Source organism: Sander lucioperca, chromosome 2 (assembly GCF_008315115.2).
Source record: "Sander lucioperca isolate FBNREF2018 chromosome 2, SLUC_FBN_1.2, whole genome shotgun sequence".
In the NCBI taxonomy this organism is placed as follows: domain Eukaryota; kingdom Metazoa; phylum Chordata; class Actinopteri; order Perciformes; family Percidae; genus Sander; species Sander lucioperca.
This window is the reverse complement of record NC_050174.1, coordinates 39,546,900-39,565,747: the sequence shown is the minus strand read 5'-3', so window position 1 is coordinate 39,565,747 and position 18,848 is coordinate 39,546,900. Positions and strand designations below refer to the sequence as shown.

General features: G+C 40.0%; 1 protein-coding gene across 2 annotated transcripts in view; it reads right to left on the bottom strand.

Annotated features, from left to right (window-relative positions):
* Positions 1-1,098: 1,098 nt before the first annotated feature.
* Positions 1,099-18,848, bottom strand: part of cfap299 (cilia and flagella associated protein 299) — a 73,543-nt gene continuing 55,793 nt past the window's right edge. The window contains exons 4-6 of one of the 2 annotated variants that reach the window (XM_031305923.2): positions 16,999-17,141; positions 4,726-4,855; positions 1,099-3,020 (exon numbers count right to left, since the gene is read on the bottom strand). In XM_031305923.2, the coding sequence (XP_031161783.1) occupies positions 2,928-3,020; positions 4,726-4,855; positions 16,999-17,141 (366 nt within the window). In that variant the 3' untranslated portion in view covers positions 1,099-2,927. Of the gene's footprint in view, positions 3,021-4,725; positions 4,856-14,330; positions 14,660-16,998; positions 17,142-18,848 lie in introns of those variants that run through there. The other variant, XM_031305924.2, reaches the window with a different exon arrangement.

Genomic DNA, 18,848 nt, shown 5'->3' with positions numbered 1-18,848 from the left:
TTTTTACTCCCAACACTTAAAAAACACCAAGCAGGGCACATAGTGATAGTCAGGTGGACAGCCCTCGCCCGAGGTTAAATCTGGTCAAAGAGGAAATGACACTCCCAACACAATTCTTCTGTCAAATTTTAATGTGCTTCTCATCCTTGTTAGTCCAGTTAGTTTTGTTGAGGCAACAGCAAAGACTCAAAAATATATTTAAAGTGCCCATATTATGAAAAAAAAAACACTTTTTCTGGGATTTGGGGTGTTATGTTGTGTCTCTGGTACTTCCACACGCATACAAACTTTGAAAAAAACCCATCCGTGCTGTTTTGAGTGAGATACGGTTTCTGAATGTGTCCTGCCTTCAGTCTCCGGGTGAGCTGGTCAAAATCTGCACGGCTTTCTACGTCACTAGCCGAGACGAGGGGTCTAGGGGGCGCTAGCTTGCTAGCTCGTTCTCAATGGCAAAACGCTGCTACAACACACACAAATTCACCCTAATCCACAAAATAAATTGTATAGAACTACTTACATGTCCCTGTTCTGCAGGTATTCCACGCAAAGTTGGAAGTGCGCCCTCATTTAGAAGAAGTATCCCGGCTAATCCTGCCTTGTACAGGCCGAAGTTGGAGAAACAGCTAGCTAGCAATTGTGAGCTTACCTAGCTACTGCGCATGTGCGACTGCCAACAAAGAAGTTACAGAAGTTGAGAGGTCTCACTCTGTAGCTAAAACAGAGACCTGACAGGGTGAAAAGAGGATCTGCAGCAATGGGCAGTACAACAAAAATATGGTGTTTTTTTTGAAAATTAAACCATGTAAACCTATCCTGATACAATCTCAAATTACAATTATGAACCTGAAAATGAGCATAATATGGCCACTTTAAAGACATACTACAACAAAAACACATTGTGAAGATGAAGAGAAAATAAATTAAACACAACCTCCTCTCCAACCAGTTAATCACATAGTTTTTTTTATAACTCCTGAAGACTTACAAAGTCTGTTCATCATCACCCCAAAACAGGCCCATAACTCACATCTTCTTTATATATATATATATATATATATATATATATATATATATATATATATATATATATATAAATATAAAAAAACACTGACTAAGAGAACCCAAAACCAGACCCCATTCCCTGAACCCCTTCTTTTACAGAACCAGAACCCACATCCACATGTCACCACACATATTGTTTCAATGAGGCTAATTCAGCCGGTGGAAGGCTGCCGTGGTAACCGGGTGTTAGAATGAACAAATTTGATTAAATCTCGTTACTTTCAGAAATAAATTTCAGCTTAATTGATGCAGGGAAAAGTAGTACAATGGCACATTAAGTATGGCTGCTACTAAACGAATCAACATGTTGGGAAATTTGCTTTCTTGCAGAGAGTTAGATGAAAAAAGCCCAATACCACTTTACTGTCTATACATTACGTTAAGCTACAGCCAGGAGACAGTTATCTTAGCGTAATGGGAAGACATGAAGCAGGAGAAAACAGCAAGCCTGGTTCTGTCTAAATGTAGAAAGGAATCATACTATTTCTTGGCTGGGAGCCATGACAAAGAATCCATGGAGTCCAAGAAATAGTCCAGCACAACTTCCTGTGAAACTACAACTCTGTTTTTTATACAGATTAAACAAACCAGATATAACAAGTTAATTGTGAAGCTTGAGAGGTGCTGGGGAGTGGATTTTGTTACCTTTGGAGAAACTAGCTGTTTCCCCGTTTCTAGTCTTTATGCTAAGCTAAGTGGCTTCTGGCTGTACTTTCATATTCACCACTGATATGAGAGAGCTCTCCTCTCATCTAACGCTTAGAAAGCAAAAGCAACAGGGTTTCGAGAAGTAATTCAAAGAAGGGGGGGGGAAAAGTGCATTGCTGAGTGAAAAGTTGATCCAAGTATAAAAGCGGACACTGTGCTCCATGGTTAGGACTGTACATTAACACCTCCACAAAGCTGGTACATGTGCAGGATGTTTCCTTTTGACTAAATGGTATACAGTAAGTGTTTCCCCCCAAATAGGTGTCTCCAGAGTCTACAGAAAATGTATTTAACAACAAAGACCCTGTAATTTGTTGTTCACAGCTTATAGACATAGATAATGTTACTTGTGGTGGGGCTGAATTTTACCATGTGTTTCAATAACAAATGCAAAAAAGTGTAAATCCAGAAATTAAAAAGGGAAGAAGTTGCTACAAGTCTTCTGTACTTCCTAAATCATTTCTAAAGCAGGTTTTTTGTAAAGTTGTCTTCCATTTAAAAAAATACCACAGTGAATGACTAATATGTAAATAATAGAGCACTTTGATGTCCTGTAAAGTGTGCCTTGCATCTGGGAACATGCGGAATGCTTTAAGCCCATTAACCATTCTTCCAGTCCAATTGGAGCTACCGCAGCCTAGGGGAGGACATAAAAGCAACCCCCATCATCTTTCAAAGCTCTTACGCCTTTAATTTGTTTAGACAAACAGCCCAAAACATGCCAGGCCAAACGATGGGACGAGCCCGCGGTCCCCGAGCAGGTTCCATTCCTTCAGGGAATGCCAAAAAAACACAGCCAAATTGGGTATTTACTAAATGGAAAAGAAGGCCAAAGAACTTAACAGTAAAACTATGTTACGTATAACTTCATAGGTGGGAAATGTCACAAAATCTGAAGAAACACATCAAATCTCAGGTTATTTGCAAGGAAACTTCCAAGTTGTCACACTGGTCCATCCACTTCTTACCTCTGGGAATGCTCAGTTTAAAGCCATTTTTCACTGCAGCACCTCCACCCAGATGGCATGCATGATATGAGGGCAACAGTTTGTAAATGATGGTCCAACTACTTTACAGCAACTCGGTCAAATTAGAGGCTTCCAGTGCTCTCCAATATGTGCCATATGTATGAATGTGTCGGCAGCAGCCTCTGAAGCTTAGACTGTCCTGATGTTGTGGTCATAGATGACGACATGGATGTAGAGATCCGATTGTAGGAAGGTCCTGTTGGAGTCCTCACCAGGACCAGACTGGAACCCAGCACAGAGTTAGAGCAGTTAGTAGGGCTAACAGCGTTATCTACAGTCTATAAAGGTGCATTCAGATTACACCTGCAAAGTATCCCTTCAGTGCAGGTTTAAAATGTGAAAGCTGCCATAGATAAAGTCTGTTAGTAATTAAACAAAACCTCAGATATCCAGAACACATCTTTTTATAATAAAGGTATATTAAAGGGGAGGCCAAGTGCAGCATAATTTGACAGTGACTGTAACTGTTCATTTTCCAAGATGTTTTGTGTTACTTTGAATGTCAAATCTGACACAGCCCCACCACTAAGATGTGAAGCCACTACCAGCTGGGAACATTTATTCAAGGCTAAGTGTGTCAAAAGCTTCTAGTGGAAGTGGATCCATAGCCAACCATTACACTCAATTTACACTTTTACCTCAAACACACTTGTGGGTGTCCTAATAAGTGAGACGGTCTTCCTTTGCAAGTTCAAAAGAGCATCAATAAAAATAGACCAATAAAAAATGACTTGACACATTTAAAGAAAATGGGAAACGCTGGCCAAACTAAATGATAAGCATCTACTTTTTCGGGAAACAAAATGTGTCATTAACACTAACTTCATCTAAGGGACTGTAAACTTATACTTAGATTGACTAAAGCCATTGTCACAACTGATATACAGTATGACAACCCCTCCACCCCCCAACCCACTTTCTGGCTAGGATAGAAAAGTGGTCACACTATGACAAAAAGCAGAAAAACAAACAAACCACCCAAAATTAGTTGATGTAAACCTTGATTTTGGAAGGTTCCACTGCGGATCTGTGGCCACATGAGCAGCTAGTGAGCTCATGGTGGGTTAAAAACCGGATGGTTCTGTGCTGCTCCGTTTCGAGCCAATCTGAGCTGAGTTGGGTTCTGGGCACACGGGTGGTTTGCTGTGTCTGGCTTCCTATGCCTTCTCTTGTGTTTTTAATAGACAGCCTGGTCGGGGCGGTGCTCGACCGCAGCTAGAACACTGAGCTGATATTTTGGCGCTTGGCCTCAAAAACGCAGTCCCCACAGCTCTGTCTGCAATTTCAAAATAGTTCAGCCCCACACCAACTACTTCCCTACCCCCCAGCAAAGAGGGGAACTGGAGAGAAAAAAACCACAGTCTGTCAGTCGTTATTCTTCCATGGCCCCTGTCGGACTCTGAGTGTGGAGGAAGCACCTGTCTCGACCCCTTGATCCTCCGTTCTTTGTGCAGGTGGAAAGCAAATATCTATCCCTCCCACTGATTTCTTTCTCTCTCTGAGTCTCTCCAACTGATTCCTTTATTGTGTAGTCATCCTCTGAAAATTACTGCGTATGATATATCTGAGGTTAATTAAAGACTCGCTAAGAACTAGGAAATTAGTAAAATTGGCAGAACGGTGAAAATTGCATTTTTGCTAGCAAGACCCCAGGCCATATTAGACAAACAGGATGATGTGGGTACGTGGCAAGTTAGTCACCTGAGCCACAAGGACAACAACATGTGTTTTCAAAGACGTCCCTGCTGCAGCAAAAGGCTTTGAAAAGATTTTTTTAGCCCTGTAGCCGTTTTGCTTTCCTGGGACATTTTTACTGCTGTGGAACAGGTGAACTGATCTAATTAGCAGTGCCATTTGTCTCCCTGGGGCTTAAAAACAAAGCAGGACAACAACAACAACAACAACAACAATAACAACACAAACCTACCAAGGGGTCCACATTCAGGATCTTTTTGTCCCTCTTGTTCTTAAAGAGAAGGCCGTTGGGGTCGTCATAAATCACCTCAAAGTTAGGGCTTGAGTTGGACGTGGACACCTGTGTCTTCCAGTTGTAGTAGCTGTAGTGAAAAGGCCACAGTAATTGTTAGATGATTAAGGTGAAGACATTTTTTAAGCTTAAAGGTGCTTTCAAACTGTGAGGGGTTACTCAATGCAGTGGTATAGCCCTTTGCATTTTGTTTTTTTAAACTACTGGAAGTTTTGTAAGGTTTTTGGGTGGCACTGGCTGAGCATGCCAGGCCATTTCGTTTTGTTTTTGTGGGCGTACACACACATATTGCTTAAGAGACAAAACACATTTGAAACACATGGATTTAGATGAAAGGATGCAACCCATAGTACTCAGGCAGGGTGGGGGAGTATTGCGACATGGTTATATTGTTTTGGTTGTAAAATAAAAATAGTTGAAAACAGGTCAGCTTTAGATGAGATGCTATGTGAACCACAGGAAAACCAATCTGTAGTCCAGTTTACATTGCATTCTGTCTATCCTCTTGCCTTCTGTTGCGATGCACGTAGCGTCTTCAGTGCACCTTGGGTTCTACTGTCTAAATGGCCTCACAGAGGGTATGCAGTATGAATGTAGAATGGATGAAAAAGACAATAACCCTACATATAGATATTACCAGTCGAACACAAAGTCAAACTGCTCAACTCTGTCTATGAATTTCACTCTAAAATTCAAAGAGTTTAGTTTTAGGTTGGGCTGTGATTGGCTGGTTGCATCACTGCAACATAACACAGAATGAAAAGATGGTTCTATTTGCCAGATTCAAGCAGCAATGCAAGTCAAAGTAGTTGAGCTTCGAAAGACAAGCATGCATTTTTGGATTTCAAATGGGAGTCAGCTGAGTCTGACAGTTGACACTTGTTCTGCAATATGTTTCAGCTCACAGTGGATAGAAATGTTTCGAATGTGATCTCTCTTCTCAAGATGAAGAAAAACATGTTCACAGGTCACATTTTTGTTTTGCATGAGAAAGAAAAGACTGATGCTCAGTGGTAGTGGCGTGTGCTACATGACCATTTGGCATTGTGCTTTTTCTGAACATCTTCCTTTATAGACTCACACAGCAGGAGGCTTTAAAACAACACATGAGGACCATATTGAGGTCATGACTTATGTTTAAAAGAGGAAAGATAACTTTACGGATTACAGAGCATTACACAGCCATAGTTATCGTATCAATATTCAACAGCAGGTTATAAAAGAACTTTGCTTTGCAGGAAAGAGAGAGTGCAGAGTCAAGTATCTTTTGTTAGAGTGGCCGAAGGTAAAAGTCTGTTTCCAATTTGATTGTGAGGGCTCTGTGTTGGAGTTTGCCAAGCCAGGCATTAAAGTAAAGCTGTGGCTAATAAGCAATTGAAACCAAAGAAAGGGACAAAATCCAAAATAAATGACCGATTAATTTACAGCATCCGATGGGATCATGCTCTGCTTTAGGTTTGGGTCTGTTATTTTTGATACAGCAGAGCAATAGTGTGCAACTTTGTGACAGAGTCAAAGGGACAAAATGTATTGGACTTTCAGGTTACAGTAATACATTTAGCCTGTGCATCAATTTAAGGATGTGATTTATTAACATTTGATATATTACACAATTAGGTAGTGTTTATCCCTGTCAAGTCATTTATCAACTAAAACCTTTTGAAACAGTTTGATGGAGGCAACATCTTTGTTGAAGAAAAGAAAAACATCCAGTGCAGCTTGACATTTTCTAGCCATAAAATTGGCAGATATCGTCTCATTGTTGATGTGAAATAAGAGGTTGGTTGGAAGTTGAAACACCTCATTAAGGTAGTGTTGAATACTGCATTGTTCCCATGTTAAGTTTGGAATCTGCACAACCTTTCATCTGAGAGGAGCCAGGCATGGAAACTAAAGACAAAAGTCTTTGGTTTAACTTTGTTAAAAAATGCAAAAATCTATTCTAAATGAGGCCAGATTGAGCTTTAGTTCCCCATCTGTTTTAATCAGATTAATTTGAGACATCTTTATGCATTAAATATTTTTTCTTTGTATTGTCCAAATTGTTATTACTATTGCTGTATTGTTCTGGAATGGGTTTTTGCTTCTGTGAAACACTATACCGTGTTTTGAAAATTGTAATACAAAAGATTTATTATTATTATTATTATTACCATTGAAACATGTTTGAAACATTTATCCCTCCTGATAAATTACATTTAAGAAATTTTCTTAGAAAAAAGGGAAAAACATCAAAAGCCAACAAAAGCCTGCGGTAACAGGTTTGAATTTTGTTATACCAAGTAATGAGGCATAAATAACCCTTGATTCTTATAGAGCTGTGCTCTTCAGGCAGTGGTGACCATTTTCAATGGTACTCATCATTAGCTGTTTACATAATAGTAACACAACTCCACGTCACACTCTTAAGCACTGATGGTTGCTCTAGCGGGCCTCAAACAGCAGTTTGTGGTCTAAGAGCAAAGTTGGACCTCAGGGAGGAGGCTCAGTGTAAATCTGGGAAAAGCAACGTTATGTTGGGGGGCTGAGTGGGCTGAAGCTGCAGCAGCAAGTTGTAAATATTGGACCATAACATAATGGAGAGGTGCCAGCATGCTGCAGGTTATATTTCCCTTGCTGATGCTTTACTGGAGCCAATACATGATGAACAGCATGTATATTATTATTAATGACCCAGGCTATGTAAAATACATCTCAAAATGTTAACATTTATGTTGTGAGACCTCTGCGATCTTTGAAATATTTTGGTTGTTTGGCTGGTGTCAAGATGTTTTCTGCAGGATCTGTTTCAGAGGTACTCTCAAGTGGCATATAAAACTAGTTTGCAAATACTCATTTGCATTTGAGCCATAAAGATATTTTCTGACTTCTGATTTTCTGACTGAAGCAAACATATAGTACAAGCAATATAAAAACTTATCCATGTGGCCTTTCCAAAACCCAGAGACCCCCATGCATTTTTGGGAAATTTAAATACGTATTTCTGCAGAATGGTCTGTTTTTGAATAGCTACGAAAAGGGCCAGCTATTCCAGTCAATAGCGTGAGCGACTGTCTTTACTACTGGTATCCTGGCAATATGGTTTTCATGGTTGTCATACTTGTCTCGATTGATTTTGACTGGGGACTTAATTTGGACTTGTCTCGATGGACTTTAGCTTGAAACTTGACTTGGATTTGTCTCAAAATGACTGACTTAAAGGGATACTTCACCGATTAGCATTAAGCTTTGTATCAGTAGAAACCCGGTAGTATTTTCAAATGACCGTGCTTCTCTCCCTCATGTCCCCCTGAGACGAGAGAGTGCTGTATTGTGGGTCTCGAAAAAAACCTCTGATGACACAAAAATCATCGTTTTGCGTCATCGGAGGCATTTTTGCCCAGAGGCTATGGACTACAGCCAGCTAGTTCCGCATGTTTTCAACCTGCCCATAGGGGGTGGGACTGTCACTACCCGATGCAAGTCGAGTGTCAGCCATCTTGCAGCTAAGCTAACAGGCTCTCTCTTTTCAACAGCAACCTTGCAATTATGTGCATTCAAACTATCGCACATGTGTACCACTGGGATACATTGGTACAGATCGGAGAATATGCAGGAAACTTTATTACAGACGGAATACTCGACACACTACGCAAGCTTTGCCTGCTACGGGACCAGCACCTCAGCCTGCGGTGTTGCTCGATGCCGCTAGCTGGGGAAAGGGACATCGAAAGCGGTGTACGAGAAAGCGGAAACGCGGAACGAGGGCAGGAGTTCGAGCTAGGTGGAAAGCTAACGCTAGCCGGCCACCTGTCCCATCCATCCTGCTTGCAAATGTCCGCTCATTAGACAACAAATTGGACTACATCCAACTTCAACGAAACTCCCAACATGAGATCAGAGACTGCTGGTTTTTTGTTGTTGTGGAAACATGGATGAACAACAGTGTACCGGACTCCGCTATCCAGCTACAAGGCCTGCTAGCCTTCCGTGCAGATGCTGCTCTGTCGCCGAGTAAGACTCGTGGAGGTGGGCTGTGTTAACATGGACTAGTGCAGAAATGCGGTGCTTGTATCCAACTACTGCTCACCGCTGGTGGAGTTTGTGACTGTTAAATGCCGACCATTCTACATTCTACACAAATTCACGGCTGTGTTTATACTCAGTGCTTACATCCCACCAAGCGCTAATGCTACCAATGCGTTAGCTGAACTTTACGGAGCTAGCAGTGAGCTCCAAAGCGCACATCCGGATGGACTATTTATTGTTGCTGGTGATTTCAACAACGCAAATCTCAAGAAAGTTCTTAAGTTCTACCTTCACCTCACGGTGAACCTAACTTATAACAATCAGTACTCTGTTACAAGTCTACTTATGCCCTGTCTTTTGTTGTCTGTCCTGTCCCTTGTCTGTCTTAAATGCACTACTTTAAGTAGTAATTGCACTTTATGTATAGTCTATAATGTGTGTGCACTAAATGTAGCCTGTTTCGTATGTCGTTTTTTATAAAATGTTGTTTTTATATATTTTAAATGAGTAACACCACTTGAGCCACGGTGAAACGTTGTTTCGTTTCACTATATACAGTGTATATGGTTGAAATGACAATAAAACCCACTTGACTTGACTGCCCTCTGTAACCGGTAGGCGTGGCTTGGGAGTGGCCTCGTAGGGAAGCAAAGCAAGTGCATTCTGGGAGTTGTCTTTCATCCACATGCGCCAAAAACACATTTTCTGGCTTTTCTTGGTCTAGAAGGCACCAATTTCTAAAAAAAAAATAAAAATAAAATCATATTACTACTACATAAATGACCCAATTTAAATACATATTCATCTTTCCAGCGGTGAAATATCCCTTTAAGGCTCAAATTGAACTGTCTCAAATTACTGGATACCTTCTCTAAAACAACCGAGAATTGATTTTGAACTTGACACTAAATTAGGACACTCAAATGACTTGAGACTTGACTTGAACTTGTTTTGACTAACTTTGAATTGAGACTTGATTTAGTATTGCCTGATTGACTGAGACTTGGACTTGTCTCAATGGACTTTAACTTGGGACTTGACCTGGACTTGTTTCAAATGACTGAAGACTTGTCTTGATGGACTTTAACTTGGGAATTGACTTGGACTTTTTTCAAAGAACTTGAGACTTGACTAAGACTTGCCTTGAAGTACTTGAAACTTGCATTGGACTATTCTCGACTGACCTCAACTTCAGACTTGACTTAGAATTGTCTTGATTTACTTTGACTTAAGACTTTCCTTGGACTTGAGACTTGACTTGCTGAAATACCTTGACTTGGAGTTGGCTCAAACTCTTAAAATCAATGATTTAATTCCAAATTTACCATAACACAATGATGATAGTTTGGTAGAGAAACACATAAACTGTTTATGATTTTATAAACAGTTTGTGATTTTATGTTTCATATTGCCCACTTCTAGTAGGCTCTACTATATTTTGATACTACTATTGGATGCAATACATATCAGAACATGTGACACTATACAATCTCATGTCTCAGATATCTGTCAACCATCTCCTGCCAGCTTTCTGAGTAGCATTCCTCTGCAGTAACACACATGCAATGGATGCTTCTGAACAGTGCAAACTGTGGGTAAAATACACTGATGCATAAAATTATAAGGTATGATAGGACGAGATGTCTGGCTTTTTTTTTTTCAAGTTGCCAACAGCGCTGAGTAAAGCAGGTTCAGAATAGACTGCTGCAATGCCCCAATTATGAAATACAAATTGAGGTTTTTCCCTTAAAACTCAGGAAAATTATATTGTCTGAGAATTGCATTCAGACAGATGCATACTGCTTCTCTTTGTAAATTAGATCTGACAGCGTTTCAGTGACTATTTTTACCGAAATGCCATACAACAATTAGCATATTTTTGGTCGACCACTTTTATTCCATGGTGAACCGCTTACTTTTGCAAGAGAAATGGGACAGATGTGAGATATTTTAACACTGAACATGAAAAAGACTGACGAAAGTGTGAAAAAAGTAGTTTTGAAGCAATGCCGAGAATTTCGTTCATACTTTACTTGGATGTGTTTATTGGACCCACCTCCCTCACTGTCCCATATGAACAACTATAGCAACTAACTGCATGGTCGGTGCACATTTGGTCACAAAGAAAGCTCCAGCAGCTGGATGGCACCACACCCAGACACATGGACCAGTAAAAGTGTGAGAACCTGGATTTGGTGGAAACAATGACGGTGCTCTCAGCACCGGTTCCTGGTTCCCTATGCATTTACCATGGCTGTTTGACACGTGCAATGTGCCTTTTCACTTTCCATAGTTACCGTGCTTAGCTCTATTGTTATCTCCAGGCGGTCATTTTCCAGGGCAATGTCAACAGTCTCATTATAGGGCTCAGAGGAGCTGGACTCTGTGTGCTGGATGATATATATCATAAAAGCGCAAATACCTTGCATGTGTATTCGTTCAGCTGTTTTTCTCTATAGTGGCTGAAGAATACAAGTCCAGTAACTGTTTCTGAAGTTAATGTTTCCAGTGTAAATCACAAAAGGCCTCTTCAGTGTTAAGAGTCAAAGTGTAACGAGTTGAATTTACGGTTAAGCCTTCTGGGTGCCATGGGGTGTATTTCAATGACATATCACAGATGAGCCATGTCCAGTTGACAACCCCATAAACAAACCCACTGTATCTAACCAGCCACCTACACACACCTTTTTTTAATCATTATTTTTGGTTCAATCTGGGAATTTGTTAATATTTAATTAAATGTAATAGTTACGTGCATCTGTCTTAATGGGGTGTGAAAATTGGGTGCTTTTGAGTTCATATTGTTCCTATTTTTATGTTGTTGCCCCAAACACGACTGAGATGAACACATTACCGGAAGCATTTTTCTAAGCTGTCAATGTCACAAAAAGCTGAAACAATTAGTCGATTTCTAATCAATTAATCATTTACTGCTTTAATCCAACAAAAATACCAAACATTCTTTGGCTTCATAAATGTGAGGATTTGCTACTTGTTTATTTCAAATCATTGTAAACTGAAGATCTCTGGTCAGACAAAAGAAGACATCTGAAGTTGTCACATTGGCCTTTAGGAACTTGTAATGGACATTTTCCCACTATGCTTTAGACTTTTATAGACTAATTGAGCATTTGAAAAAAAATTACAGTTACTTATACTCTTAATAAACAGGGTATTTGTTTTATGAAAATGGGTACAAACCAAAAATTACGACAGTTATACATAATATAGACCCTCACCCTACTAACGAAAGTTGATAGTTATAATGCATAAATATATTAAGGCCAATTCAGGTTAGGGTTTTAATTTCTATGTTAACAATCCAAAAATATACACATGAGCTGCTTATTTTGAGCAAATTACACCATGTGCTCATATCATATTTTAAAATGTTTCAGTTTGCCATCAGGGCTTCCATCAGATCTACACATGCACACACAAACACACACTGGCCAGAGCCATTACATAATGTGGTGACACAACTGGGTGTTATCCCATATTCCATTTGACTGGAGCTTCAAGAGGCTAATAGCACCTTGACTAAAGAAGGTTAGTCAACTCAGTCCACACAGTATCAGCACGTAGAACAAACAGCCCAACTGGATTTAACCCCGAAGATCCAGCCAATGAAGTATGTGTGCCATGTGTGAAGATCACGACACAGAATGTTCTGGCTTACCAGCAAATATTTATCAAGCTGGCAGACTCTACTATGATAGAATATCCCACCACCCCCATTAAAGCTCTGACACAATGCTTTAGGCCGTGCCGCTAAATCACCTTCTGAGCTGGAACAGTTTCTCTTTTGTATTAAAAGTTAATAAAATAGGACAGCATTGCAAATATTTTCACAGCGGAAAATGAAGCCAGACACACAGGTGCATTGCAGAGGCTGAGCGTGGAGGCAATATAGTTTTGGCTTCGGAGAAGGCATGCGCTGTGTTTAGACCGAGCAGATCCTTCAAGTTCAATCTTTCAGTTCGTCACCAAATGCACGCAGGGTAGAGCGAGTATGCAGGAAAGTTTTATATGATCCAGCATTTTTAAAAGTTCTTTGAATTAGAACTATTCCATGAATAATACATGTAAGGTATTGCTGACTTCAGAACACCTATGAATTTGAATGATGTAGTTACTGTAAGAGGGTAGATAAAAAAAAATAAAAAAATGTGGTGAACTCAATGACAGTCATACTTTCACGCAAAACACACTGTAACAATTTAAAGAGGAAAATAATCAAATACAACTACCATATATATGTCAGATGTTGCCCTTAAAAGTCTACTAAACACAGGGACTGAAGAGGGAGAGAGATAAAGAGAGGAAGGAGGGGAACAGCCAGAGTGCATAAACAGATGGTCACTTTGCTGGGGAACATTAAATAGACATCAGAGATGCTGTAGGCACATCTGGAGTGGCAGGAAGCTGGGTGCACAGAGCTGCAGATCTGTGGGATAATTAGATGAGGGTCAGGACTGTGTGTGTGTGTGTGTGTGTGTGTGTGTGTGTGTGTGTGTGTGTGTGTGTGTGTGTGCGTGCGCACGCCTACGTTGGAAGAGTAAAAAGTGATGGAGACAAAAATGAAATGAAGATATAGCCTTTAAACAAGTGATATTGTTTGTTTTTTTTACCCTACATGTGCAGCATCAGTGTCAGATTTTGGTTAAAAGTATTTCAAGGCTTCACTCTTGCCCTGAAGAACAAAAACTGACCCATTTCACATGTGTATCTGAAAGTTATTGTCTCTCAGAGGCACACTCAGAGGTTACTTATTTGTATAGTCATTTATATGTTTGTAATGTTTTTTGCAAATTCGTATAAGTATTATCACTTAATATCAGTATTTACAAAGGTTTGTCAAGGAAACTGCAGTTTTATTATTATTGCTATTATTGTTATGTGGTTTTGTGTTATTAACTGCTTCTTAGATGTAAACTTTCTACAGATGCAACAAGGGAAATGCTGTGCTTGATTTACTTTAACCAGGTTTCCCAGGAGGTCAGAGGCTTACAAATGCCTTTACAAATGACATTTATATGTCCCACCCACCCAGTGTGCCTGCTAAAATAAATCAAGCCCTGTGTTCAACAGATTTTTGCTCCGTGCTGCTCCTATAGAGTAGATTCAAATGCAAAGATCCTGGAGGTGAATGTAAAAGTGAGTCCAACTGCGTCATACTCAACCTAACGTCTCTATGAGCCATTACGTTTTAGTTTTCTTATACAGCAGATGACCAAACAGTGGTCCATTAATGACAACAGTCAAAATGAACAACCTCAAAAAAGCCAGCTGTAGTTCCTATTTTTGCAACTAAAGACCAAGACCATATCAAAATGCTTACTAAATCTGCATTTTAATGTGGTCCTGCTTCCATAATTGTTGGAGCTGAAGGTTGTAGTAGGAAATAATGAAGGGAAGATGTTTAAAAAGTTGAAACATCACCTGCACATAACCCTCTGCTGTTACAAAATGTGGAAAAAGTATTAAATAATGTCAATAGAAAAAAGCTTGATGCATTTAATCTTTAGCATCCAGTTCATGTGATGTCTCATTATTTTGCAAAGGGCTATCACACCAATTACAGAAAGTTGGAAAATAAATACTCGTCATCCACACCATACTGCTGGAGCAGAGATGTGCTTTACATTTTACATAATTGATATTTTCCTCCAACCAATTCATTTTTCTTCTTCCTGTCCTTTAACTTCACATACTTTGCTCCAGGGAGATACTCAGCTACTGCTATTTTATTTCTCTCCTCGAGACATTGCAGGCTGTGTACGTGAACCTATCCACCCTTCCTTGCTGGAGGTGGGAGGTGGAGGCCAGAGCTGGCGCTGGTGTCGCTGCTCTGTGTGCTTTGTGGCTGTGGAGGAGGAGGAGGGACAGGATTCAGAGTCCTGCGGTGGGAGGTTTAGTGCACTGAGTGGGCAGCAGCTCCAGCATCTGCTCCCTCTTAGCGGCAACCACACTGGGTGTTATTGTTCCCGACAGAGATGAAAAAAGGGGTGGGGGGTGACATAGAAGGGGAGAGAAGGGGAGATGTAGCAAAGCATGGAACGCAAGGTAAGATAAGTTGAAAATAAAGACAAAGAGATGTGTAAATCTGATGTTTAGTTGGTGAAAAAAGAGACACAGAGAGGGAGTGTGAAGTCAGATGTCAGATGGAGGGAGGGCAGGGAGACCCGTGTAGGGGGGGAGCCTCATAAAACCATCATTAGGGAGTAGGCTGTACCTCCAGGCATGCTCGCCCAATGACTCACACCTACAGCTTGTTAGGACTTCCATTCGGCAGAAAGGAGGCCGAGTTCAAGGCCACGATCGGGATTGTGTGTCAGAACACATGGTGAGAAATGGATAAATAAAACAACAAAGCGTCGCATGTGTGACACTTTGGTTTTAAAGAAAGGGAAAACCACTTCCAAAAACAAAACACAGACTGTCATTCTTGTTGTCCTTCAACTGCTGTAGAAAAACACTTTTCTCTGTGATATTATTTAATTATTGACATGCAAATTGTGCTTATGAAAGTAAAGAACACTGTTATATCCTTAAAAGGTTTGCAGTTAATAGTAAAATACAGTATGGATGTTTTTAGGGCAGCTATGCAACGCACATCTTGTAACAATGAAAATACTGTTGTTGAATCACAGTATGCTTGGTTCTGTGATATTTAAAATTCGGACCAACTAGTGTTTTTTGGTCAAATCTCAAGAAAATGTCTGTTTTTGTTTGTTTTACTACCTCAGTCTTACTTTTCTAATTTTGCCCTGAAAGTTAAAAATGATTGTGGAAACTCGCTACTGAAACACTCATATGGCTGTCAGAGCTTCTAGTGAGCTACTGTACCTTCTGGTTCAGCTGTGACCCGAAGTTCAAGTCCTACACAAGAAGAATGATGATCAAATCTAAGAAAATAAGGTCCAGATCACGGACAAAGGGCTATTTTACCTTTATAATCTGTCCACATTAGGTCATTAGAGACAATGTTCTGCCTAGTGTCAATGAGGTTATACAGGGTGCATGCCATTTGGCTGAACTCTGAAAATAACCATGTAATACTCTCATTACCCCCTTGTCTAGTCGTGTTTGTCCTCATGGGATTTTTCGCACCTATCTGAAATGTTGGTAATATGTTACTATGCACGAGCATGTGGAATGTGGGAATGGTTTTGGCTCCGGTAATATGCTGACAGCTCTATATGTACACAGCTCTCCTGATAGACAACGAATTACAAAGATGTTACCTGCCCCACTGAGGGACACAGACTAGATTTTAGCTTACACCTGTAAGGTCAGCAGTTTGCCTGTGGCTTGGCCTGGAATTGTGCGACTGGCACTGAAGCATGTAGTTGCTCAACATACAGTATATTATATGCTAGGTTAAAAGCACCTGAAAACTTGGGTTTTAAACTTAAAGCAGCCATGTGTAGAATCTTAATGGGATTTTTTTTTATTCCAACAGTACAAGTGTCTTTTTAGACACTGTACATTCTCTTATTCTGGTGGCTTTAAGCTGCTCTAATCAATAATATTTAGATATATAGACTTTCTCGATCATTCCCAGCGCAATTTCCTCGAGACCTAGGTCACATTTTAAAAGTGCTCGTTTTGTTATACCAACAACCAAAAAACCCAAAGATATTGAATTTAAAATGACATAGAACATTACCCCAAATCAGCAAGAAGAGCTTGAACAAAACTTCAGTTCAGTAATCACTAATGTGAAATTGCAAGCATGGCACATGATAGTGTGTTCCAATAGGACCCCTACATCAGAAGTTGATGAATTACGTTTTCAGGGCCTCTAAACCAAATCAATCAATTAGCTGATCTATTTATCTCTCAATGTATCTAATCCCAATGGCCATAAAATCTATTACACACAGGCAATCTGTCAAATTTACTGACTCTAATTCATGTCTGTCTTCTCCAGACAGGTTCAGCACTTTGGCAGCTCTACTCAGCTTTACTTTGGAAGTGTATATTCATTCCCCATTCATGCTGAGGCCACGAGGGCTGATGCTGTACATACTAACTATACGGGCCCTTTGCATAGCTCCTTCCATGCCTTGGTCTCTCACGTCAACCTGAGTCTTTAATCCTGGATAATAAGATTTCCTTACTCTTCAAATCTTGTCAAATCCCACTCGAGTCAAGGCCTCCCAAACCAACGTGGACATGTTGCAATGGAAGGCGACTTACCATAAATCCGAGCGCCCTGGCATGAGCCTCTTCTTTCCGCTGAAATATGGTTCAAAATCTTGGGTCTTGAGTCTGTGGGCGTAGTCTATATAGCCAGATACTTCCTGTCCAAGAGTATTATGATCCCTTATGAAAATGACTGACTGTAAAAAGAGAAAAAGAAGAAAACCCTCTGTGTAAATAATCATGGCCATCAAGCCCCTCCTGAGTAAAAGCCAGGAAGGCCAATGTCACTTGTTAAAAGTGGACTGATACGGGGGATCTGTTACAAATCCTCCCACTTTGAAATACAAAGACTCATGTTATACGGTTTAAATCAGAAACAACTCCAACTAATGTCGTCCTGCGATGGCCCAAGCTCACCGAGGTGGGCTGTCTACAGAATATACTGCTCAGATAAGTGCGTGGGACTCGAGCTGAATCCTTCGACTTACAGTAACTAGAGTCTCAGTTCCGTTCCAGTACACCTACAGTCCGGGGCGAGAATGTAGCTTGAAATGACAAGAAATGTGGAGTCCTGAGTCAAAACTTAATATTGTAAGTTGTGTGAATAGTTAAGGAACTTTTTGGGTAAAAAATAAGGTGGGAACATGAAGTAAAAAATGTCCTTAAAAAGGTGATTAAAGGTGTGGCCCATGTCAATAAAATTGACTTGTTTTGACTAGAGTCAGTCTGAAATGTTTTTAGACTAATCAATCCCCATGGTTCAGGCTGTAACAATAGCAAACTCATTTTCCCTTTGAATAACAAAACCACACAATGAAAAACCAGTGCTTTGATGTTAAGGTCTTCAGACCAGCCCTGAAATGGACCCAAATCCCAAACCATAGATGCATAAATAAATGTTTTTATTTAAAAAGAAAATATGTTCCAAAAACAATCAGTAGACAGTCCTCCTGGTCTGAAGTAAACCTGAGGATAATTAGACCCAATCCAAAATGTGGCCAACCTCAACAGACCCAAACAGATGTATTACAGTTGCCCATGTTATTCATTGTTATTTAAGGTATTTATGACATTGTATTTGATACTATTGTTGATATTTACACATTACTGTATTTTTATTGCTAATCATCTGTCAATATTAATACTTTTCTGTACTGCTTTAGAAATACAGGTTTCTGATCTGTTATTCCAATAAACCTTATTTGAATTTGAACACCATCACCGGCAGCAGCATGATGCTCCACAAATTACACTTGACAGTTTACACTGCAATGATTATGATGTACCATATTATTAGACCTGAGAGCGAGTCAGCTTGTGTATTAGACTACTGACACGCGGACCCAAGACCCACGGTAATATCTTGTTAAATGCTTTTAATTTTATTGGCAAAAATGCTCAGAATAAAAGAAAAGATTGTTTGAAAAGAGCTACCGGGGAGCACCTGTGGCTTAGGGGTTAAGACCTAAAAAAAAATAACTACTGGATGTCAGGGCAACATCGGTTAGCTCTCTATATTCCAAGCACTGCTTTTGATCAGAACTATGAGTAAGAAGAAAAAAAGGCTTGGATTCTCCAACGCAAACAAAACACATACATCTAAAGACAGTTTCCCGCCTGCTTATCAGAGACCAGGTCTTTGAAGTGAGCCCATCCCAGACATAACCTGGGAGAAAAAAAAGGATGACAAATGGTTTTTGTCACCGGATTCAGACAAAGCAAATGGAAGGCAAGTAGTCCAAATCCTCCCTCAGGTGACATCAGAACATGAAATGATCTTTTCATGTCGATTTGATGGTTTAGATAACACATGATGACAATAGATGGGAAGAACTCCAAACAGAGGACACACTCAGGTGTCAAGAGGTTGTTTTGTCTGCCTTCACAAAGATAAAAAGAAGCTT